This window comes from Heptranchias perlo, chromosome 10, assembly GCF_035084215.1.
Source record: "Heptranchias perlo isolate sHepPer1 chromosome 10, sHepPer1.hap1, whole genome shotgun sequence".
NCBI classification, from domain to species: domain Eukaryota; kingdom Metazoa; phylum Chordata; class Chondrichthyes; order Hexanchiformes; family Hexanchidae; genus Heptranchias; species Heptranchias perlo.
The window spans coordinates 86,602,011-86,627,970 of NC_090334.1; the positions used below are offsets into that span (position 1 = coordinate 86,602,011).

General features: G+C 45.0%; 1 protein-coding gene across 6 annotated transcripts in view; it reads left to right on the top strand.

Moving 5' to 3' along the window:
• pomt2 (protein-O-mannosyltransferase 2) overlaps positions 1-25,960 on the top strand; it is a 196,347-nt gene that overhangs the window by 27,762 nt on the left and 142,625 nt on the right. For all 6 annotated transcript variants that reach the window (XR_010964271.1, XM_067992145.1, XM_067992147.1 and 3 more), the window contains one exon: positions 9,303-9,411. Coding sequence is in view for 5 of the 6 variants with exons in the window: in XM_067992145.1 (XP_067848246.1) it covers positions 9,303-9,411 (109 nt within the window). In the remaining variant the exon portion in view is untranslated. The remainder of the gene's footprint in view (positions 1-9,302; positions 9,412-25,960) is intronic.

A 25,960-nucleotide genomic window follows, 5' to 3' on the forward strand; every position in this document is an offset into this window, starting at 1 on the left:
TGCTTCATTATCTGAGGGGTTGCGAATGGAACTGAACACTGTGCAATCATCAGCGAACATCCCCTTATGACGGAGGAAAGGTCATTGATGAAGCAGCTGAAGATGGTTGGGCCGAGGACACTGTCCTGAGGAACTCCTGCAGCAATGTCCTGGGGCTGAGATGATTGGCCTCCAACAACCACTACCACCTTCCTTTGTGCTAGGTATGACTCCAGCCACTGGAGATTATGCCCCCAGATTCCCATTGACTTCAATTTTACTTGGGCTCCTTGGTGCCACACTTGGTCAAATGCTGCCTTCATGTCCAGTGCAGTCACTTTCACCTCATCTCTGGAATTCAGCTCTTTTGTCCATGTTTGGACGAAGGCTGTAATGAGGTCTGGAGCCGAGTGGTGCTGGCGGAACCCAAACTGAGCATCGGTGTGCAGGTTATTGGTGAATAAGTGCCGCTTGATAGCACTGTCGACGACACCTTCCGTCACTTTGCTGATGATTGAGAGTAGACTGATGGGGCGGTAATTGGCCGGATTGGATTTGTCCTGCTTTTTGGCAGGACATACCTGGGCAATTTTCCACATTTTCGGGTAGAAGCCAGTGTTGTAGCTGTACTGGAACAGAGGCACAGCTAGTTCTGGAGCACAAGTCTTCAGCACTGCAGCTGGGATGTTGTCGGGGCCCATAACCTTTGTTGTATCCAGTGCACTCAGCCATTTCTTGATATCACATGGCACGAATCTATAGTCCTGCCACATCCAGTCGTGAATTGTGGTGGACAATTAAACAACTAACGGGAGGAGGAGGCTCTGCAAACATCCCCGTCCTCAATGATGGCGAAGTCCAACACGTGAGTGCAAAAGACAACACTGAAGCGTTTGCAACCATCTTCAGCCAGAAGTGCCGAGTGGATGATCCATCTCGGCCTCCTCCCGTTATCCCCACCATCACAGAAGCCAGTCTTCAGCCAATTCGATTCACTCCACGTGATATCAAGAAATGGCTGAGTGCACTGGATACAGCAAAGGCTATGGGCCCCGACAACATCCCGGCTGTAGTGCTAAAGACTTGTGTTCGCGCCTCTAGCCAAGCTGTTCCAATACAGCTACAACACTGGCATCTACCCGATAATGTGGAAAATTGCCCAGGTATGTCCTGTCCACAAAAAGCAGGACAAATCCAATCTGGCCAATTACCGCCCCATCAGTCCACTCTCAATCATCAGCAAAGTGATGGAAGGTGTCGTCGACAGTGCCATCAAGCGGCACTTACTCACCAATAACTGATGCTTAGTTCGGGTTCCACCAGGACCACTCTGCTCCAGACCACATTACAGCCTTGGTCCAAACTCGTGGATAGCACGTTTAGCGAGTTGGTCACACCGCAGGTAAAGGGTATACAGGCAGGAAGTGAATGGGTGACCACCAGGAAGAGTAAGAGATGCAGGCAGGTAGTGCAGGGGTCCCCTGTGGCCATCCCCCTCTCAAACAGATATGCCACTTTGGATGCTGTTGGGGGGGATGACTTATCAGGGGAAGGCAGCAGCAGCCAACTTCCTGGCACCACGGGTAGCTCTGCTGCACAGGCTGGGAGGAAAAAGAGTGGCAGAGCTATAGTGATAGGGGACTCAATTGTAAGGGGAATAGACAGGCGTTTCTGCGGCCGCAACCGAGACTCCAGGATGGTGTGTTGCCTCCCTGGTGCAAGGATCAAGGATGTCTCGGAGCGGCTACAGAACATTTTGGAGGGGGAGGGCGAACAGCCAGCTGTCGTGGTGCACATAGGCACCAACGATATAGGTAAAAAAGGGGATGAGGTCCTAAAAGCAGAATATAGGGAGTTAGGAGGTAAATTAAAAAATAGGACCTCAAAGGTAGTAATCTCAGGATTGCTGCCAGTGCCACGTGCTAGTCAGAGTAGAAATAGGAGGATATTTCAAATGAATACGTGGCTAGAGGAGTGGTGCAAGGGGGAGGGATTCAAATTCCTGGGACACTGGAACCGGTTCTGGGGGAGGTGGGACCAGTACAAACCGGACAGTCTGCACCTGGGCAGGGCCGGGACCGCTGTCCTAGGAGGAGTGTTTGCTAGTGCTGTTTGGGAGGGTTTAAACTAAAGTGGCAGGGGGTTGGGAACCTGAGCAGGGAGAGAGAGGAAAGCGTAACAGGAAGGGACAGAAGGTATGGAGTAATAGGTAAAGTGTTAAAAAAGGAAAAAGCAGGAACTAAGCGTCACAAAACAGATTTGAAAGTTCTTTATCTGAATGCACGTAGCATTCGTAATAAAATGGACGAGTTAACGGCACAAATAACTACGTATGGGTATGATCTTGTGGCCATTACAGAAACATGGCTGCAGGGTGACAACGACTGGGAATTAAATATGCCAGGGTATTTAACAATCAGGAAGGACAGGCAGGAAGGAAGGGGAGGTGGGGTGGCTATGTTAATAAAGGAAGGAATCACTGTAATACAGAGAAATGATATTGGGACAAAGCATCAAGATAATGAAACAGTTTGGGTGGAGATAAGGAATAATAAGGGAAAAAAAACATTAGTGGGCGTAGTATATAGGCCTCCTAATAGTTGCAACTCTGCTGGAAGAAGTATTAATCAGGAGATAGTCGGGGCATGTAATAAGGGAACAGCCATAATTATGGGGGATTTTAATTATCATATTAACTGGACAAATCAAATTGGGCAGAGCAGCCTTGAGGACGAGTTCATTGAGTGCATCAGGGATGGATTTCTTGAGCAGTATGTAACTGATCCTACAAGGGGGCAGGCAACCTTGGACCTGGTCCTGTGTAATGAGTCAGGATTAATTAATAATGTCCTAGTTAAGGATCCCCTTGGAACGAGCGACCACAACATGGTTGAATTCCATATCCAATTAGAGGGTGAGAAGGTTGATTCTCAAACAAGCGTACTGAGCTTGAATAAAGGAGACTATGATGGTATGAGAGCGGAATTGATTAAAGTGGACTGGGAAAATAGATTAAAGGGTAAGACGGTACATGAGCAGTGGTGTTCATTTCGGGAGTTATTTTACAACTTTCAAAATAAATATATTCCACTGAGGAAAAAAGGGTGTAAAAGAAATGACAGCCATCCGTGGCTAAGTAAAGAAATCAAGGATAGTATCCGACTAAAAACAAGGACATATAAGGTAGCCAAACTTAGTGGGAGGATAGAAGATTGGGAATTCTTCAAAAGACAGCAAAAAGTAACTAAAGGATTGATTAAGAAAGGGAAGTTAGATTATGAAAAGAAATTAGCAAAAAATATAAAAACAGATAGCAAGAGTTTCTATAGTTATATAAAAAGAAAACGGGTGGCTAAGGCAAACATAGGTCCCTTAGAGGATGAGACCGGGAAATTAATGGTGGGAAACATGGAGATGGCAAAAATGCTGAACAAATATTTTGTTTCAGTCTTTACAGTAGAGGACACTAAGAATATCCCAACACTGGACAAACAGGGGACTCTCGGGGGGGAGGAGCTAAATACGATTAAAATCACTCAAGAGATGGTACTCAGTAAAATAATGGGACTCAAGGCGGATAAATCCCCTGGACCTGATGGCTTCCATCCTAGGGTCTTGAGGGAAGTGGCAGTAGGGATTGTGGATGCTTTGGTGATAGTTTTCCAAAATTCCCTGGACTCAGGAGAGGTCCCGGCAGATTGGAAAACTGCTAATGTAACACCGTTATTTAAAAAGGGTAGTAGGCAGAAGGCTGGAAATTATAGGCCAGTTAGCTTAACATCTGTGGTGGGTAAAATTTTGGAGTCTATTATTAAGGAGACAGTAACGGAACATTTAGATAAGCATAATTTAATAGGACAAAGTCAGCATGGCTTTATGAAGGGGAAGTCATGTCTGACAAATTTGCTTGAGTTCTTCGAGGATATAACGTATAGGGTGGATAAAGGGGAACCAGTGGACATAGTGTATTTAGACTTCCAGAAGGCATTCGACAAGGTGCCACATAAAAGATTATTACTTAAGATAAAAAATCACGGGATTGGGGGTAATATTCTGGCATGGGTGGAGGATTGGTTATCGAACAGGAAGCAGAGAGTTGGGATAAATGGTTCATTTTCGGACTGGCAACCAGTAACCAGTGGTGTTCCACAGGGGTCGGTGCTGGGTCCCCAACTCTTTACAATCTATATTAACGATTTGGAGGAGGGGACCGAGTGCAACATATCAAAATTTGCAGATGATACAAAGATGGGAGGGAAAGTAGAGAGTGAGGAGGACATAAAAAACCTGCAAGGGGATATGGACAGGCTGGGTGAGTGGGCGGAGATTTGGCAGATGCAATATAATATTGGAAAATGTGAGGTTATGCACTTTGGCAGGAAAAATCAGAGAGCAAGTTATTTTCTTAATGGCGAGAGACTGGAAAGTACTGCAGTACAAAGGGATCTGGGGGTCCTAGTGCAAGAAAATCAAAAAGTTGGTATGCAGGTGCAGCAGGTGATCAAGAAAGCCAACGGAATGTTGGCTTTTATTGCTCGGGGGATAGAATATAAAAACAAGGAGGTATTGCTGCAGTTATATAAGGTATTGGTGAGACCGCACCTGGAATACTGCATACAGTTTTGGTCTCCATACTTAAGAAAAGACATACTTGCTCTCGAGGCAGTACAAAGAAGGTTCACTCGGTTAATCCCGGGGATGAGGGGGCGGACATATGAGGAGAGGTTGAGTAGATTGGGACTCTACTCATTGGAGTTCAGAAGAATGAGAGGCGATCTTATTGAAACATATAAGATTGTGAAGGGTCTTGATCGGGTGGATGCAGTAAGGATGTTCCCAAAGATGGGTGAAACTAGAACTAGGGGGCATAATCTTAGAATAAGGGGCTGCTCTTTCAAAACTGAGATGAGGAGAAACTTCTTCACTCAGAGGGTGGTAGGTCTGTGGAATTTGCTGCCCCAGGAAGCTGTGGAAGCTACATCATTAGATAAATTTAAAACAGAAATAGACAGTTTCCTAGAAGTAAAGGGAATTAGGGGTTATGGGGAGCGGGCAGGAAATTGGACATGAAGCTGAGTTCGGATCGGTCAATGCCCTGTGGGTGGCGGAGAGGGCCCAGGGGCTGTGTGGCCGGGTCCTGCTCCGACTTCTTGTGTTCTTTAGATTTGTGGTTGGGATCAGATCAGCCATGATCTTATTGAATGGCGGAGCAGGCTCGAGGGGCCGATTGGCCTACTCCTGCTCCAATTTCTTATGTTCTTATGTTCTTATGGACAAAAGAGTTGAATTCCAGAGGTGAGGAGAGAGTGACTGCCGTTGACATGAAGGCAGCATTTGACCGAGTGTGGCACAAGGAGCCCGAGTAAAATTGAAGTCAATGGGAATCAGGGGAAAACTCTCCAGTGGCTGGAGTCATACCTCGCACAAAGGAAGATGGTTGTGGCAGTTGGAAGCCAATCATCTCAGCCCCAGGACATTGCTGCAGGAGTTCCTCAAGACAGTGTCCTCGGCCCAACCATCTTCAGCTGCTTCATCAATGACCTTCCCTCCATCATAAGGTGAGAAATGGGGATGTTCGCTGATGACTGCACAGTGTTCAGTTCCATTCGCAACCCCTCAGATAATGAAGCAATCCGAGCCCACATGCAGCAAGACCTGGACAACATCCAGGCTTGGGCTGATAAGTGGCAAGTAACATTCGCGCCAGACAAATGCCAGGCAATGACCATCTCCAACAAGAGAGAGTCTAACCACCTCCCCATGACATTCAACGGCATTACCATCGCCGAATCCCCCACCATCAACATCGGGGGGGTCACCATTGACCAGAAACTTAACTGGACCAGCCATATAAATACTGTGGCTACAAGAGCAGGTCAGAGGCTGGGTATTCTGCAGCAAGTGACTCACCTCCTGACTCCCCAGTGGGGCTGCAGTGTGTACCATCCACAGGTTGCACTGCAGCAACTCGCTAAGGCTTCTTCGACAGCACCTCCCAAACCCGCGACCTCTACCACCTGGAAGGACAAGAGCGCAGGTACGTGGGAACAATACCACCTGCATGTTCCCCTCCAAGTCACGCACCATCCCGACTTGGAAATATATCGCCTTTCCTTCATCGTCGCTGGGTCAAAATCCTGGAACTCCCTTCCTAACAGCACTGTGGGAGAACCTTCACCTGGACTGCAGCGGTTGAAGGAGGCGGCTCACCACTACCTTCTCAAGGGCAATTAGGGATGGGCAATAAATGCCGGCCTCGCCAGCAACACCCACATCCCATGAACGAATTTAAAAAAAAAAATCGAATTGGCTGAAGACTGGCTTCTGTGATGGTGGGGATATCGGGAGGAGGCTGAGATGGATCATCTACTCGGCACTTCTGGCTGAAGATGGTTCCAAACGCTTCAGCCTTGTCTTTTGCACTCACGTGCTGGACTCTGCCATCATTTAAGGATGGGGATGTTTGCAGAGCCGCCTCCTCCCGTCAGTTGTTTAATTGTCCACCACCATTCATGACTGAATGTGGCAGGACTGCAGAGCTTTGATTTGATCCATTGGTTGTGGAATCGCTTCCTCTGTTTAGCATGCATGTAGTCCTGAGTTGTAGCATCACCAGGTTGGCACCTCATTTTTAGGTACTCCTGGTGTTGCTCCTGGCATGCTCTTCTACACTCCTCATTGAACCAGGGTTGATCCCCTGGCTTGTTGGTAATGGTATGTGAGGAATATGGTGCGCCATGAGTTTCCAGATTTTGTTGGAATACAATTCTGCTGCTGCAGATGGCCCACAGTGCCTCATGGATGCCCAGTTTTGAGCTGCTAGATATGTTCTGAATCTATTCCATTTAGCACAGTGGTATTTCGTCTTCACAAGGACTGCGGTGGTCACTCCTACCAATACTGTCATGTACAGATGCATTTGCGACAGGTAGATTGGTGAGAACAAGGTCAAGTAAGTTTTTTCTCTCGTGTTGGTTCGCTCACCTCTTGCTGCAGGCCCAGTCTGGCAGCTATGTCCTTCAGGACTAGGCCAGCTCGGTCAGCAGTAGTGCTACTGAGCCACCCTTGGTGATGGACATTGAAGTCCCCCACCCAGAGTACATTCTGTGCCCTTGCTGCCTTCTCCAATTGGTGCTCAACATGGAGGAGGACGAATTGATCAGCTGAGGGAGGACGGTAAGTGGTAATCAGGAGGTTTCTTTGCCCATGTTTGACCTGATGCCATGAGATTTCATGGGGTACAGAGTCAATGTTGAGGACTCCCAGGGCCACTCCCTCCTGACTGTATATCACTGTACAGCCACCTCTGGTGGGTCTGTCCTGCCAATGGGACAGGACATACCCTGGGATGATTATGGAAGAGTCTGGGGCGTTGGCTGAAAGGCGTGATTCTGTGAGTATGGCTATGTCAGGCTGTTGCTTGACTTGTCTGTGGGACAGCTCTCCCAATTTTGGCACAAGTCCCCAGATGTTAGTGAGGACGACTTTGCAGGGTTGGCTGGGCTTGGTTTGCCTTTGTCGTGTCTGGTGCCCAGTGTTCCAATGCCGGGTGGTCCGTCTGGTTTTGTTGTTATTACTTTTTGTAGCAAGATTGTACAATTGAGTGGCTTGCTGGGCCATTTCAGAGGGCGATTAAGAATCAGTCACGTTGCTGTGAGCCTGGAGTCACATATTGGCCAGACCGGGTAAGGACAGCAGGTTTCCTTCCCTAAAGGACATTAGTGATCGGTTTTTACGACAATCCAGTAGTTTCATGGCCACCATTATTGATACTAGTTTTTTATTCCAGATTTAATTAATTGAATTTTATTCTCCAGCTGCCGTGGCAGGATTTGAACTCATGATTGCGGATAATTAGTCCAGGCCCCTGGATTACTAGTCCAGTAACATAACCACACTGCTACCGTACTTTTTGATATATATTATGACCTGGAGCTGGACTTGGATATAGAGGGTATAATTTCCAAGTTTTGCAGATGACACGCAACTCGGAAATGTAATAAATAAGGTGGAGGATAGTAACTGACGTAGACAGACTGGTGAAATGAACGGACACATGGTAGATGAAATTTAATGCAGAGAAGTGTGAAGTGATGCATTCTGGCTGGAAGAATGACGAGAGGCAATGTGAACTCAATGATACAATTCTAAAGCGGGTACAGGAACAGAGAGAACTGGGGGGTGCAAGTACGCAAATCTTTGAAGGAGGCAGGACAAGTTGAGAAGGCTGTTTTTTTTAAAAAAGCACATGGAATACTGGACTTTATTAATACAGGCACAGAGTACAAAAGGAAGGAAGTTATGCTAAACCTTGATAAAACACTGGTTCGGCCTCAGCTCGAGTATTGTGTTCAATTCTGGGCACCACACTTTAGGAAGGATGTCAAGGCCTTACAGAGGGTGCAAAAAAGATTTACTAGAATGGTGCCAGGGATGAGGGACTTCAGTTATGTGGAGAGACTGGAGAAGCTGAGGCTGTTCTCCTTAGAACAGAGATGGTTAAGGGGAGATTTAATAGAGGTGTTAAATCATGAATAGTTTTGACAGAGTAAACAAAGACCCAGAGTGGACGCTCAGTCATTGAGTATATTCAAAGCTGAGATCGATAGATTTTTGGACTCCGGGAATCAAGGGATGTGGGGATCGGGCGAGATCGAAGATCAGCCATGATCTGATTGAATGGAGGAGCAGGCTTGATCGACTTCTGCACCTATGGATACTAAGGAGCTTTTTCCCTTTGTTGAGGGTTCTATAACAAGGGGACATAGATTCAAGGTAAAAGGCGGGAGGTTTAGAGGGGATTTGAGAGAGAACTTTTTCACCCAGAGGGTGGTTGGAGTCTGGAACTCACTGCCTGAAAGGGTTGTGGAGGCAGGAACCCTCACAATATTCAAGAAGCATTTGGATGAGCACTTGAAATGCCATAGCATACAAGGCTACGGACCAAATGCTGGAATATGGGATTAGAGTAGACAGGGCTGATGGCCGGCGCGGACACGATGGGCCGAAGGGCCTCTATCCGTGCCGTATAACTCTATGACTCGATTTCTTATGTTCTTATAAGGAAACATTTTTTTATGCTGTGAGTTGTAATGATCTGGAATGCACTGCCTGAAAGGGTGTTGGACTCATATTCAGTGGTAACTTGAAGGGAAAAAATTTACAGGACTGTGGGGAAAGAGCAACTAATTGAATAGCTCTTTCAAAGAGCAGGCATGAAGGGCTGAAAAGCCACCTCCTCTGCTGTCCCCACTATGGTATTATGATGTCTTTCTATTGGCAGACACTGGATGTATTATTGTAACATGTCTTTCTACTGGCAGACACTGGATGTATTACCATTTCTCAGTATATCTTGTTGGATCCGATTCTGATGTTTTTTATTCTGGGAGCCGTGCTGAGCATGCTGAAGTTCAACGCTGTGAAGGACAGGTAAAGAAAAATGTTCATGATGCCTGATGGCTCAGTGGGTAAATACGCCACCAAGTGTGGTTATTGAGCCTTGTAAACCAAGGGCCCAGGTTCAACCTGTTGCCTCAACTGAGCTAACCAGTCTTACCTGAGTTGGGGCGCTACAGTTGACCCTGTGCTAGAGTGGGAAAATCAGCTGGTGACTCCTCTTGATAAATGTGTTGATACCTATTAAAGATAGGGTTGGGATTTGCTGGGATTTCCCTCCCAGCTTTCCCCTCCACTCCAATGGCAGAAAACCTTGCTGGCCCTTTGTGAATACATACGAACATATGAATTAAAAACATGAGTCGGCCATTCGGCCCCTTGAGCCTGCTCTGCTATTTGACTGCGACCTCAGCCCTACTTTTCCGTCTGACTACCATAACCTTTGACTCCCTTGTTAATCAGGAATCTATCTAACTCAACCTCATAAGATAACCCCCTCATCCCAGGAATCAGTCGAGTAAACCTTCTCTGAACTGCCTCCAAAGCAATTATGTCCTTTCTTAAATAAGGAGACCAAAACTGCACACAAACTTCTACAAATACATAAAGGGCAAAAGGGTAACTAGGGAGAGAGTCGGGCCTCTTAAGGATCAACAAGGTCATCTATGTGCGGAACCACAAGAAATGGGTGAGATCCTGAATGAATATTTCACATCGGTATTTACGGTTGAGAAAGGCATGGATGTTAGGGAACTTGGGGAAATAAATAGTGATGTCTTGAGGAGTGTACATATTACAGAGAGGGAGGTGCTGGAAGTCTTAACGCGCATCAAGGTAGATAAATCTCCGGGACCTGATGAAATGTATCCCAGGACGTTATGGGAGGTTAGGGAGGAAATTGCGGGTCCCCGAGCAGAGATATTTGAATCATCCACCGCTACAGGTGAGGTGCCTGAAGATTGGAGGGTAGCAAATGTTGTGCCTTTGTTTAAGAAGGGCGGCAGGGAAAAGCCTGGGAACTACAGACCAGTGAGCCTGACATCTGTCGTGGGTAAGTTGTTAGAGGGTATTCTGAGGGACAGGATCTACAGGCATTTGGAGAGGCAGGGACTAATTAGGAACAGTCAGCATGGTTTTGTGAGAGGAAAATCATGTCTCACAAATTTGATTGAGTTTTTTGAAGGGGTAACCAAGAAGATAGATGAGGGCTGTGCAGTAGACGTGGTCTACATGGACTTCAGCAAAGCATTTGACAAGGTACCGCATGGTAGGTTGTTACATAAGGTTAAATCTCATGGGATCCAAGGTGAGGTAGCCAATTGGATACAAAATTGGCTTGACGACAGAAGACAGAGGGTGGTTGTAGAGGGTTGTTTTTCAAACTGGATGCCTGTGTCCAGCGGTGTGCCTCAGGGATCGGTGCTGGGTCCGCTGTTATTTGTTATTTATATTAATGATTTGGATGAGAATTTAGGAGGCATGGTTAGTAAGTTTGCAGATGACACCAAGATTGGTGGCATTGTGGACAGTGAAGAAGGTTATCTGGGATTGCAACGGGATCTTGATCAATTGGGCCAGTGGGCCGATGAATGGCAGATGGAGTTTAATTTAGATAAATGTGAGGTGATGCATTTTGGTAGATCGAATCGGGCCAGGACCTACTCCGTTAATGGTAGGGCGTTGGGGAGAGTTATAGAACAAAGAGATCTAGGAGTACAGATTCATAGCTCCTTGAAAGTGGAGTCACAGGTGGATAGGGTGGTGAAGAAGGCATTCGGCATGCTTGGTTTCATTGGTCAGAACATTGAATGCAGGAGTTGGGATGTCTTGTTGAAGTTGTACAGGGCATTGGTGAGGCCACACTTGGAGTACTGTGTACAGTTCTGGTCACCCTATTATAGAAAGGATATTATTAAACTAGAAAGAGTGCAGAAAAGATTTACTAGGATGCTACCGGGACTTGATGGTTTGACATATAGGGATAGGTTAGATCGACTGGGACTTTTTTCCCTGGAGAGTAGGAGGTTAAGGGGTGATCTTATAGAAGTCTATAAAATAATGAGGGGCATAGATAAGGTCGATAGTCAAAATCTTTTCCCAATGGTGGGGGAGTCTATAACGAGGGGGCATAGATTTAAGGTGAGAGGGGAGAGATACAAAAGGGTCCAGAGGGGCAATTTTTTCACTCAAAGGGTGGTGAGTGTCTGGAACGAGCTGCCAGAGGCAGTAGTAGAGGCGGGTACAATTTTGTCTTTTAAAAAGTATTTGGACAGTTACATGGGTAAGATGGGTATGGAGGGATATGGGCCAAGTGCGGGCAATTGGGACTAGCTTAGTGGTATAAACAGGGCGACATGGACATGTTGGGCCGAAGGGCCTGTTTCCATGTTGTAACTTCTATGATTCTATGATTCTATAATATTCTAGATGTGGTCTCACCAATGCCCTGTACAACTGTAACAAAACATCTCTACTTTTATATTCCATTCCCCTTGCAATAAATGACAACATTTCATTTGCCTTCCTAATCACTTGCTGTACCTGCATACTAACTTTTTGTGAATCATGTTCTAGGACACCCAGATCCCTCTGTACCTCAGAGTTCTGCAATCTCTCTCCATTTAAATAATATACTGCTTTATTATTCCTCTTGCCAAAGTGGACAAGTTCACATTCTCCCACATTAGACTCTATCTGCCAAATTTTTGCCCACTCACTTAACAGACTCCTTTGCAGACTCATGTCCTATTCACAACTTACTTTCCGACCTACCTTTGTGTCATCAGCAAATTTAGCAACCATACATTCGGTCCCTTCATCCAAGTCATTGATATAGATTGTAAATAGTTGAGGCCCAATCACTGATAAGAACATAAGAACATAAGAAATTGGAGCAGGAGTAGGCCAATCGGCCCCTCGAGCCTGCTCCGCCATTCAATAAGATCATGGCTGATCTGATCCCAACCACAAATCTAAAGAACACAAGAAGTCGGAGCAGGACCCGGCCACATAGCCCCTGGGCCCTCTCCGCCACCCACAGGGCATTGACCGATCCGAACTCAGCTTCATGTCCAATTTCCTGCCCGCTCCCCATAACCCCTAATTCCCTTTACTTCTAGGAAACTGTCTATTTCTGTTTTAAATTTATCTAATGATGTAGCTTCCACAGCTTCCTGGGGCAGCAAATTCCACAGACCGACCACCCTCTGAGTGAAGAAGTTTCTCCTCATCTCAGTTTTGAAAGAGCAGCCCCTTATTCTAAGATTATGCCCCCTAGTTATGATCCCTGTGACACTCCCCTCGTTACATCTTGCCAACCTGAAAATGACCCATTTATGCCTTCTCTCTGTTTCCTGTTAGCTAACCAATGCTTTATCCATGCTAATAAGTTACCCCCTACACCATGAACTCTTATTTTGTGTAGTCGCCTTTGAGGTGGCACCTTGTCAAAAGCGTTCTGGAATGCTCAAAAGGAAGCCCCCCACCCACCACCCCCCATATTTCAACCAAGGAGGCAATCAGGGCATCACAGTTGGCCTCAATACTTTGGATTAAAGAGGCGATAAAGCAGGAGTTCTGCTCCTGATAACTGTCCAGTAACCCCTTCATACATGGACATGAAGTGAGGGTGTGAGCAGGATCAGGTGTGATGCACCTCCCCTCCGCATTCTGCAATTGAACTGCCCACTGTTTGGCTTACAAATGAAGAATGGGCACTTACGGTGAGATAGTAAGGCAACTGGCACCCATGGCTCTGTTACCCAGCAAGGAGTCAGGAAAGGAGAAGGGCAGAAAAACTAGTAGTAAAATGTCAGAGGGCAAAATATGTCACATAATGTGCAAAAACTGTAATTCTGCAAATCATAGAATGATACAGTACAGAAGGAGGCCATTTGCCCATCGTGCTTGCGCCAGCTCTTTGAAAGAGCTATTCAATTAGTCCCACTCCCCCGCTCTTTCCCCATAGTCCTGTAGATTTTTCCCCTTCAGGCATTCAATTCCCTTTTGAAAGTTCTTGCTGAATCTGCAACCTCCACTCTTTCAGGCAGTGCATTCCAGATCATAATAACTCGCTGCATTAAAAAAAAATTCCTAATGTTGCCTCTGGTTCTTTTGCCACTTACCTTAAATCTGTGTCCCCTGTTTACTGATGCTTCCGCCACTGGAAATAGTTTCTCCTTATTTACTCTCAAAACCTTTCATGATTTTGAACACTTCAATCAAATCTCCCCTTAACCTTCTCTGCTCTAAGGAGAACCACCCCAGTTTCTCTCGTCTCTCCATGTAACTGAAGTCTTTGGTCCCTGCTACCATTCTGGTAAATCTCCTCTGCCCTCTCCCCCATTTTATCAGCCTTATTAACTTGACCTGCCACCTTCAAAGATTTGTGTACGTACACCCCAGGTCTCTGTTCCTGAACCCCCTTCAAAATTGTACCATTTAGTTTATATTGCCTCTTCTCATTCATCCTACCAAAATGCGTACTCGTGATTTCTATCATGCAATTTCCTCTAGCACAAGTTTTCACTGCCATAAGAAATGGACAAATGTAAGGAATCTTACAACACCAGGTTATAGTCCAACAAATTTATTTTAAAATCACAAGCTTTCGGAGATAATCTCCTTCGTCAGATGAAGGAGATAATCATTTGTCCACCCCAGTCCATCACCGGCATCTCCACATCATAAGAAATGGACTCAAAGGACTTGGAAACGGAAATACGTGAAAGAAGTTCTGTGCCACTTCAGCGCTGAACTCCCGTTGAGGCAAAGCTCTCGACTCAGACAGCCTCTTGCTTGTACAATCCACTTAAATTCACTTAAACAACAGAGCACAATCAAACATCCAATTCAAACAGGCACCACTTTCAAAGCAGTCAATCAATTAAGAAACCCAGTCAGTCACCAGTACTTTGATCCCTCATTAACAGTTACATTAAAATCAAATCAGTACTTGCAAAAAAAAAAAGTTAATGACTCAAAAATAGCTCAATTCGGTTCAGACCAAAATCCATCTACTTACTCCAAGGCCTTCTCACTGACCTGGCCTCTTGAAACTCTTTGTATGTCACAATATTGTGAAGTGTACAGTTATCTTGAACTCCAATAGTGAAACGTTTTATAATGAAAATATCACTTGTTAATGACGAAGAAGATGAAGTCATCATCCTGTTGCTAAGTTGGTCAGGGGTGTGTTCACAGGCCTGTGGCACGCATCATGGGTTTGTTTGAATTCTTAAACTGCAAGAGCAAAGTTTGAAGTTCAATGTATGATGGCACTCACTCTCACTCTTCCACTTGACTGCTGTACTTTCAGTTCTTTTGCTGCCTCCCATTCCCGCAATCTGATTTATTCTCTGCTTCTTTTGCTCTCCACCTCATTTACATAGAATGTACAGCACAGACACAAGCCATTTGGCCCAATTGTTCCTTCCACCTGTCTTCATCTCACCCTATCAGCGTAACCTTCTATTCCTTATTCCCTCATGTGTTTATCTAGTTTCCATTAAATTCATCTATGCTACTCGCCTCAACTACTCCTTGTGGTAGTGAGTTCCTCATTCTAACCACTCTCTGGGTAAAGAAGTTTCTCCTGAATTCCCTATTGGATTTTTAGTGGCTGTCTTTTATTTATGGCCCCTTGTTTTGGTCTCCCCCGCAAGTGGAAACATCTCCACATCTACCCCTTCATAATCTATCAGGTCACCCCTCCTCCTTCTCTCTGTTTTAAAAAAAAAACACCAGCTTGTTCAATCTTTACTGATAGGTTCTCAGTTCTTGTAAATCTTTTTTGCACCTCTGTATCCTTTTTATAATATGGAGACGTTTAGATTCGTTTAGTGATCAGGGACAGAAGGTTGTGACTGCGAGTCAGGCAAATATGAGTACCCAGGATCTAGTGATGGAGGAGCCTCAGCCCTTGACATTGTCCAACAGGCACAAGATATATGCTACTTGTATGGGTGAGAGCAAAGACTGCGGGGAGGATGGGCAAACTGACCACAGCACATGGTAAAGGTAGCCATTCAAGTGGGGGGGGGGGTGTAAAAAGGAATCGGGAAGTGATAGGGGATAGTATAGTCAGGGGGATGGACACTGTTCTCTGCAGCCGCGACCAAGAGTCCTGAAGACTATGTTGCCTGCCCGATACCAGAGTTAAGGACATCTCCTTGCGGCTGGAAAAGAACTTGGACCACGAGGTGAAGGGTCCACGTCGGAACCAACGACATAGGTAGAACTAAGAATGGGGTTCTGTTGAGACAGTTTGAGGAGCTAGGGTCTAAATTAATAAGCAGAACCTCAAAGGTGATAATCTAGAAAGAGTGCAGAAAAGATTTACTAGGATGCTACCGGGACTGGATGGTTTGACTTATAGGGAGAGGTTGGATAGACTGAGACTTTTTTCCCTGGAGAGTAGGAGGTTTAGGGGTGATCTTATAGAACTCTATAAAATAATGAGGGGCATCGATAAGGTAGATAGGCAAAATCTTTTCCCAAAGGTAGGGGAGTCTATAACGAGGGGGCATAGATTTAAGGTGAGAGGGGAGAGATACAAAAGGGTCCAGAGGGGCAATTTTTTCACTCAAAGGGTGGTGAGTGTCTGGAACGAGCTGCCAGAGGCAGTAGTAGAGGCGGGTACAATTTTGTCTTTTAAAAAGCATTTGGACAGTTACATGGGTAAGATGGGTATAGAGGGATATGGGCCAAGTGCGGGCAATTGGGACTAGCTTAGTGGTATAAACTGGGCGACATGGACATGTTGGGCCGAAGGGCCTGTTTCCGTGTTGTAAACTTCTATGATTATAATCTCTGGATTACTTTCTGAGCCACACCAAATTGGCAGAAGGACAAACAGATCAGAGTTAAATGCTTGGCTGAAAGAGTGCTGTGGGATACAGGGGTTTCATGGGGCACTGGCACCAGTACTGGGGAAAGAGGGAGCTGTTCCTTTGGGACGGGCTCTACTTAAAGTGGGCTGGGACTAGTGTCCTGGCGAATCGAATAACTAGGGCGGTAGATATGAAGGGCTGTTTAACATTTCGGAAGGATGGGAAAAAATGTAAAGGTGGTGGGGTAGCTCTGTTAATAAAGGATGAAATTGGTATAATGGTGAGAAATGATCTTGGTTCAGAAGATCAAGATGTCGAATCAATTTGGGTGGAGGTGAAAAATAGCAAGGGAAAGAAATCACTGGTGGGAGTAGTATATAGGCCCCTTAACAGTAGCTACACTGTAAGACAAAATATAAATCAGGAAATAAGGGGGGCTTGTAAAAAAGGTAATGCAATAATCATGGGCGATTTTAACTTTCACATGGATTGGACAAATCAAATTGGCAAAAATAGCCCTGAGAAGGAGTTCATAGAGTGTATTAGGGACTGTTTCTTCGACCAAAACGTTGGGGAACCAACCAGGGAACAGGCCATTTTGGATCTGGTAATCGGTAACTGAACAGGATTAATTAATGATCTCAAAGTAAAGGATCCCTTAGGAAGCAGTGATCATAACATGATATAATTTCACATCCAGTTTGAGAGTGAGGATCTTGGGTCTGAAACTACTGTATTAAACTTAAATAAAGGGCAATTACAAAGGAATGAGGGCAGAATTGGCTAAAGTGGACTGGGTAAACAGATTAGATGGTATGATGGTGGATAAGCAGTGGCAAACATTTAAAAAGATATTTTATGACTCGCAACAAAAATATATCCCTGTGAGGAGGAAAGACTCCACAAAAATGGCTAACTGAGGAAGTCAAGGATGGTATCGGGTTAAAAGCAAAAGCATACAACGTGGCAAAGATTACTGGTAAGCCCAAAGATTGGCAAAACTTTAAAAACCAGCAAAGGATGACTAAAAGAATAATAAAGAGGGAGAAAATAAATTATGAGAGTAAACTAGCAAGAAATATAAAAACTGCCAGTAAAAGCTTCTCCAAGTATATAAAAAGCAAGAGGGTAGCTAAAGTAAACATTGGTCCCTTAGAGGCTGAGACTGGGGAAATAATAATGGAGAACAAGGAAATGGCAGAGGAATTGAACAGATATTTTGTATCTGTCTTCACAGTAGAAGAAACAAATATACCAATAATAGGAGAAAATCAAGGGGCAAAGGGGAGGGAGGAACGAAAAACAATCACTATCACGAGAGAAAAAGTACCAGGTAAACTAATGGGTCTAAAGGCTGACAAGACCCCTGGACCTGATGGCTTGCATCCGAGGGTCTTAAAGGAAGTGGCTACAGAGATGGTGGATGCATTGGTTGTAATCTTCTGGAATTCACTAGATTCTGGAAAGGTCCCAGCAGATTGGCAACCGCAAACGTAACACCCCTATTCAAGAAGGGAGTGAGACAGAAAGCAGGTAACTATAGACCAGTTAGCCTAACATCTGTCATTGGGAAAATGCTAGAATCCATTATTAAGGAAGTAGCAGCAGGATATTTGGAGACTCATAATACAATCTAGGAGAGTCAACATGGTTTTATGAAGGGGAAATCGTGTCTGACAAATTTATTAGAGTTCTTTGAGGAAGTAACGGGCAGGGTGGATAAAGGGGAACCAATGGATGCAGTATATTTGGATTTCCAAAAGGCATTCGATAAGGTGCCACATAAAAGATTACTACATAAGATAAGAGCTCATGGTGTCGGGGGTAATATACTGGCATGGATAGAGGATTGGCTAACTGACAGAAAACAAAGAGTCGGGATAAAAGGGTCATTTTCAAAATGGCAGTCTGTAACTGGTGGGGTGTCGCAGGGATTGGCACTGGGGCCTCAACTATTTACAATATATATGGATGATTTGGATGAAGGAACAGAGTGTCTTGTGGCCAAATTTGCTGATGATACAAAGATAGGTGGAAAAGCAAGTTATGATGAGGACAGAGAGTGTCTGCAAACGGATATTGACAGGTTAAGCGAATGGGCAAAAATTTGGCAGATGGAATATAATGTGGGAAAATGTGAAGTCATCCACTTTGGGAGGAAAAATAAAAAAGCAAAATATTATTTGAATGGAGAAATACTACAAAATGCTGCGGTACAGAGGGATCTGGGTGTCCTCGTACATGAAACACAAAAAGTCAACACACAGGTGCAGCAGGTAATCCGGAAGGCAAACGGAATATTGGCCTTTATTTCTGGGAGGATGGAGCATAAAAACAGGGAAGTCATGCTACAACTGTACAGGGTGCTGGTGAGACCGCACCTGGAGTACTGCATACAGTTCTGGTCCCCTTATTTAAGGAAGGACATACTTGCATTGGAGGCAGTTCAGAGAAGGTTCACAAGGTTGATTCCAGGTATGGAAGGGTTGCCTTACGAGGAAAGATTGAACAGGTTGGGTCTATACTCATTGGAGTTCAGAAGAATGAGAGGAGATCTTATTGAAACATACAAGATTCTGAGGGGACTCGACAGGGTAGATGCTGAGGATGTTACCCCTCATGAGGGAATCTAAAACTAGGGGGCATAGTCTCAGAATAAGGGGTCGCCCATTTAAGAGGGAAATGAGGAGGAATTTCTTCTCCCAGAGGGTCGTGAATCTTTGGAATTCTTTACCCCAAAAAGCTGTGGAGGTTGAGTCACTAAATACTTTCGAGGCTGAGTCATTGAATACTTGCAAGGCTGAGTTCAACAAATTTTTGATCAGCAAGGGAGTCAAAGGATATGGAGAAAAGGCGGCAAAGTGGAGTTGAGGTAAAAATCAGATCAGCCACGATCTCATTAAATGGTGGAGCAGGCTCGAAGGGCCGAATGGCCTACTCCTTCTCCTATCTCGTATGGTCTTAGGGCTTTAAACTAAAAAGAGGGGGAGGGGCCAGGTGAAGGGAAATTTAGAAATCTAACGAGAAAAGTCAAGGCAACAGAGCAGTGTAGTGATTTGGGTAAAGATAAGCAGAGTGTGGCAGGAAGGTACGTAGTTTATAAATCGTTGAAGGTGGCAGGGCAGGTTGAGAAAGCAGTTAAAAAAGTAAACTGGAGCCTAGGCTTTATAAATAGAGGCATAGAGTACAAAAGTATGAACCTTTAGAAAACATTGGTTCGGCCATAACTGGAGTATTGTGTCCAGCTCTGGGCACCGCACTTTAGGAAAGATGTGAAGGCCTTAGAGAGGGTGCAGAAGAGATTTACCAGGATGATTCCAGGGATGAGGGATTTTAGTTCCATGTATAGACTCGAGAAACTGGGGTTGGTCTCCTTGGAACAGAGAAGGTTGCGAGGAGATTTGATAGAGGTATTCAAAATCATGAGGTTGTCCAGACAGAGTAGATAGAAACTGTTCCCGTTGATGGAAGGGTCAAGAACCGGAGGACATAGATTTAATGTGATTGGCAAAAGAACCAAAGATCACATGAGGAAAGACTTTTTTACACAGCGAGTGGTTAGGATCTGGAATGCACTGCCTGAGAGGGTGGTGGAGGCAGATTCAATCATGGCCTTCAAAAGGGAACTGGATAAGTACTTGAAAGGAGAAAATTTGCAGGGCTACGGGGATAGGGCGGCGGAGTGGGACTCGCTGGATTGTTCTTGGATAGAGCCAGCAGGGACTCGATGGGCCGAATGGCCTCTGTGCTGTAACCTTTTTATGATTCTAAATGGGTTCCATCCAAGAGCCATTATGGAGACGTGGTTGCAAAGTGACCAAGATTGGGAACTAAATATCCCCGGGTATATGATGTTTAGAAAAGACAGGCAGACTGGAAAAGGAGGGGGTGTAGCCTGAATAATAAAGGATGAGATCAGGACACTGGTGAGAGGATCTTGGAAGATCTCGGAAGATCAGGAAGTAGAATCAGTATGGGTGGAAATTAGAAATAACAAGGGGCAGAAAACACTGGTGGGAGTAGTTTATAGGCCCCCGAACAGTAGCAATACCAGTTGGACAATGTATTAATCATGAAATAATAGGAGCTTGTAACAAGGGTAATGCAGTAATCATGGGGGACTTTAATCTTCATATAGACTGGGCAAATCAAATTGGAAAATGTAGTTTGGAGGACGAGTTCATGGAATGCATTCGAGACGGTTTCCTAGAGCAATACGTCATTGAACCAAACAGAGAACAGGCTATTTTAGATCTTGTATTGTGTAATGAGACAGGATTAATTAGTAATCTTATAGTAAAGGATTCATAGAAACATAGAAAATAGGAGCAAGAGTCGGCCCTTCGGGCCTGCTCCGCCATTCAAAATAATCATGGCTGATCGTCTAACTCAGTACCCTGTTGCCGCTTTTTCCCCATATCCCTTTAGCATTAAGAATCATATCTATCTCCTTCTTGAATACATCTTATGACTTGGCCTCCACTGCCTTCTGTGGTAGAGAATTCCACAGGTTCACCACCCTCTGAGTGAAGAAATTTCTCCTCATCTCAGTTCTAAATGGCATACCCCGTATCCTGAGACTGTGACCCCTGGTTCTGGACTCCCCAGCCATCGGGAACATCCTCCATTCTGTGGGGAAGAGTGATCACAGTATGATAGAATTTCACATTGACTTTGAGAGTGACGTACTTAAGTCAGAAACCAGAGTCTTAAACTTAAATAAAGCCAATTACATAGGTAAAAGGGGCGAGTTGTCCAATGTCGATTGGGAAATTAAATTAAAGGGTATAATGGTTGAAAAGCAATGGCAAACATTTAAAGTAATAGTTCAATATTCTCAACAAATATACATTTCATTGAGAAATAAAAACTCCACGGGAAAAATGACCCACCGAGGGCGAACTAAAGAAGTTAAGGATAGTATTAGATTTTTAAAAAGTGTCCTATAAAGTTGCGAAGAAGAGTAGTAAGCCTGAGGATTGGGAGGGTTTTGGAAAGCAGCAAAGGATGATTAAAAAATTGATGAGAAAAAATAGAATATGAAAGTAAACTAGCAAGAAATATAAAAACACAGGTTGTAAGAGCGTCTACAAGTATGTAAAATGGAAGAGAGTAACAAAAGTAAATGTGGGCCCCCTAGAGGCTGAGACAGGAGAAATTATAATGTGGAATCAGGAAGTCGCAGATGCGTTAAAGAAATATTTTGTATCTGTCTTCATTGTACAGGACACAAAAAGCATACCAGAAATAGTGGGGAACCAAGGTTCTAATGAGAGTGAGGAACTTGAAGTAATTATAATCAGTGCAGAAAAGTACTTGAGAAACGAATGGGACTAAAAGCTGATAAATCCCCTGGGCCTGATGGCCTACATCCAAGGGTTCTCAAAGAGGTGACTGCAGAGATAGTGGATGCATTGGTTTTGACCTTCCAAAATTCCCCAGATTCTAGAACGTTCTCAGCGGATTGGAAGGTAGCAAATGTTACCCAGCTATTCAAGAAAGGAGAAAGAGAGAAAACAGGGGGCTACAGGCTAATTAGCCTAACATCAGTTGTTGAGAAAATGCTGGAATCCATTGTTCAGGAAGTGGTAACAGGGCACTTGGAACAACATACAATGGTTAGACAGTCAGTATGGTTTTATGAAAGGGAAATCGTGTTTGACAAATTTATTTCAAGTTTTTTGAGGATGGAACTAGCAGGGTAGATAAAGGGGAAACAGTGGATGTCGTATATTTGGACTTTCAAAAGGCATTTGATGAGGTGCCACATAGAACTATAGAAAAGATACGGCACAGAAGGGGGCCATTCGGCCCATTGTGTCCGCGCCGGCTCGAGGAACAACCAGGTGCCCACTCTAATCCCACCATCCAGCACCCGGTCCGTAGCCCTGCAGCTTACAACACTTTAGGTGCAGGTCCAGGTACTTTGCAAAAGAGTTGAGGGTCCTTGCCTCTACCATCAATTCAGGCAGCGAATTCCATACACCCACCGTCCTCTGGGTAAAAAAGTTTTTCCTCATGTCCCCTCTAATCCTTCCGCCATTCAGCTTAAATCTCTGTCCTCTAGTTCTTGAACTCTCCGCTAGGGGAAACAGGTACTTCCTGTCTACTCTATCAAGGCCCCTCATAATTTTGTACACCTCAATCAAGTCTCCCCTCAGCCTCCTCTGCTCCAAGGAAAACAACCCCAGCCTATCCATCTCTCCTCGTAGCTGCAATTTTCAAGCCCTGGCAACATTCTTGTAAATCTTCTCTGCACTGTCTCCAGAGCAATTACATCCTTCCTGCAGTGTGGTGACCAGAACTGCGCACAATAGTCCAGCTGTGGCCTTACCAGCATTTTATACAGTTCCATCATTACATGCCTGCTTTTGTATTCTATACCTCGGCTAGCAACGAGGAGCATTCCGTATGCCGGCTTCACAACCTTATCTACCTGTACTGCCACCTTCAGGGACCTGTGCACATGCACTCCAAGGTCTCTCACTTCCTCTACCCCTCTCAATATATTCCCGTTTACTGCGTATTCCCTTTTACTGTTTGCCCTCCCGAAGTGCATTACCTCACACTTCTCCGGGTTGAACTCCATTTGCCACTTTTCCGCCCACTCCACCAACCCATTGATATCTTCTTGGAGTCTACAGCTCTCCTCTTCACTATCAACTGCATGGCCAATTTTTGTGTCATCTGCAAATTTGCCAATCATGCCCCCGACATTTAAGTCCAAATCATTAATATATACCATAAACAGCAAGGGACCCAACACTGAGCCCTGTGGCACACCATTCGCAAAGACATCCATCCACTTTTACCCTTTGTTTCCCGTTACTGAGACAATTTTGGATCCAATTTACCACAGTTCCCTGTATCCCATGGGCTTTTACCTTTCTGACCAGTCTGCCATGTGGGACCTTGTCAAATGCCTTACTAAAATCCATGCAGACAACATCCACTGCACTACCCTCATCAATCCTCCTTGTCACTTCCTCAAAGAATTTAATCAGATTTGTAAGGCATGACCTTCCCTGAACAAATCCATGCTGACAATCCCTGATTAAACCATGTCTTTCCAAGTGACGGTTTATCCTATCTCTCAGTATTGATTCTAATAGTTTGCCCATCATCAAGGTAAGACTGAGCGGCCTATAATTGTTCGGCCTTTCCCTCGTACCCTTTTTCAACAATGGTACTATGTTTGCAGTCTTCCAGTCCTCCGGTACCTCCCCTGTATCTGGTGAGGATTGGAAAATGATCCTCAGAGCATCCGCTATTTCCTCCATGGCTTCCTTCAGTAGCCTCGGAAACAATCCATCCGACCCTGGTGACTTATCAACTTTCAAGGATTCCAGTCCCTCTCGTACTTCCTCTCTCGTTATGTTTCCCTTATCCAATATTTCACACCTCTCCTCTTTAACTACGACGTCCGGATCATCCCTTTCCTTTGTGAACACGGAGACAAAATATTCATTTAAAACCCGACCCACATCTTCTGCTTCTACACACAAGTTACCCTCATCATCCCTGATAGGTCCCACCTTTTCCTTAGCTATCCTCTTGTTCTTAATGTACTGATAAAACATCTTTGGGTTTTCTTTAATCTTACTGGCTAATATATTTTCATACCCTCTCTTTGCTTTCCTTATTTCCTTTTTTACATCATCCCTGTACTTTCTATACTCCTCTAGGCTTTCTGCAGTATTTAGTTTTCTGTGACAGTCATAAGCTTTCTTTTTCTGCTTTATCTTGCCCCGTATACTTCTAGACAACCAGGGGGCTCCAAATTTGGCAGTGCCACCCTTTTTCTTTGAGGGGACGTGTCTGCATTGTACCCGTAGAATTTCACTTTTTAGTGCCTCCCACTGGCTTGCCACTGATTTCTCCTCAAGTAGTTGTGTCCAGTCCACTTCTGCCAAATCACCTCTTAGTTCTGTAAAATTTGCCTTCCCCCAATTTAAAAGGTTTACTCCTGATTTAACGCTGTCCTTTTCCATAATAATGCTAAAACTAACTGAATTGTGGTCACTATCCCCAATATGGTCACCCACTGTCACTTCACCCACTTGCCCATCTTCATTTCCCAGGACTAAATCTAGAATTGCATCCCCTCTTGTTGGGCTTGTCACGTACTGGCTAAAAAAGTTCTCCTGGACACCGATCAAGAATTTTGCGCCTCTGTGCCCCTCACACTGTTTGAATCCCAGTTGATGTTAGGGTAGTTGAAGTCCCCTACTGTTATTGCCCTCTTATTTTTGCACTCAGAAATTTGCCTACATATTTGTTCTTCTATCTCCCTTTCGCTATTCGGGGTCTATAGTACACTCCTAGTAGTGCGACTGCCCCTTTTTTATTTCTTAGCTCAACCCATATGGCCTTGATTGATGATCCATTTAGCATATAATCCCTTGTCACAACTGTAATTGATTCTTTAACCAATAATGCTACCCCCCCTCCTTTTTTATCACCCACTCTATCCTGCCTGAAAACTCTATATCCCTGGATATAGAGCTGCCAATTATCCCCCTCTTTAAGCCAGGTTTCCGTTATAGCAATGATATCATGCTGCCATGTGTCTATCTGTGCCCTTAGCTCATCTGCTTTGTTTGTAATACTCCTTGCATTGAAGTATACACCATTTAACCCCGTCAAATTCCTGTGCTGAACACTATTTAACCTTTGCTTCTTTTTCCTTTCCGAGTCGCTAACTACGTCACTAACTGCTTTTCTGCTTCCCGTTTCCTGGTCTGAATTTGTCCTATCTGTACCTGCCCTTTGGTTCCCATCCCCCTGCCATACTAGTTTAAACCCTCCCCAACAGAACTAGCAAATGCCCCCGCGAGGATATTGGTCCCGGTTGTGCATGGGTGCAACCCGTCCAGCTTGTACAGGTCCCGCCTTTCCCAGAATCGGTCCCAATGCCTCAGGAATTTAAACCCCTCCCTCCTACACCATCTCTCAAGTCACACATTCAGCTGGCCTATTCTCCTATTTCTGCCCTCGTTAGCACTTGGCACTGGGAGTAATCCTGAGATTACTACCATAGAGGTCCTGCTTTTTAATTCATTTCCTAACTCCCTATATTCTGCTTGCAGGAACTCATCCCTTTTTTTACCGATGTCGTTGGTACCGATATGGACCACGACCTCTGGCTGTTCACCCTCCCCCTTCAGGATGTCCTACAGCCGCTCCGTGACATCCTTGACCCTAGCGCCAGGGAGGCAACTTACCATCCTGGAGTTATGTCTGTGGCCATGGAGGCACCTATCTGTTCCCTTTACAATAGAATCCCCTACACTATTGCTCTCCCATTCTTTTTCCTCCCTTCCTGTGCAGCTGACTCACTCGTGGTGCCACAGTCTTGGCTCTTGCTGCATTCCCCTGATAAGCTATCGCCCCCAACAATATCCAGAGCGGTATATCTGTTTGAGAGGGAGATGGCCTCAGGGGACTCCTGCTCTACTTGCCTAGTCCTTTTACTCTGCTTGGCGGTCACCCATTTCCTTTCTGCCTGCGTAATCTTTACCTGCGGTGTGACCATCTCACTGAACGTGCTATCCACGATAGTCTCAGCATCACGGATGCTCCACAGTGAATCCACCCGCAGCTCCAGCTCCGAAATACGGTTAGTCAGTAGCTGCAGCTGGACACACATGGTCGCCAGGGACACCAGCAGTGTCCATGACTTCCCACATAGCGCAGGAGGATGCTGCAATGTAGCAGTAAAGGAGGAGGTAGTAGAGAAGTTGGAGAGGATA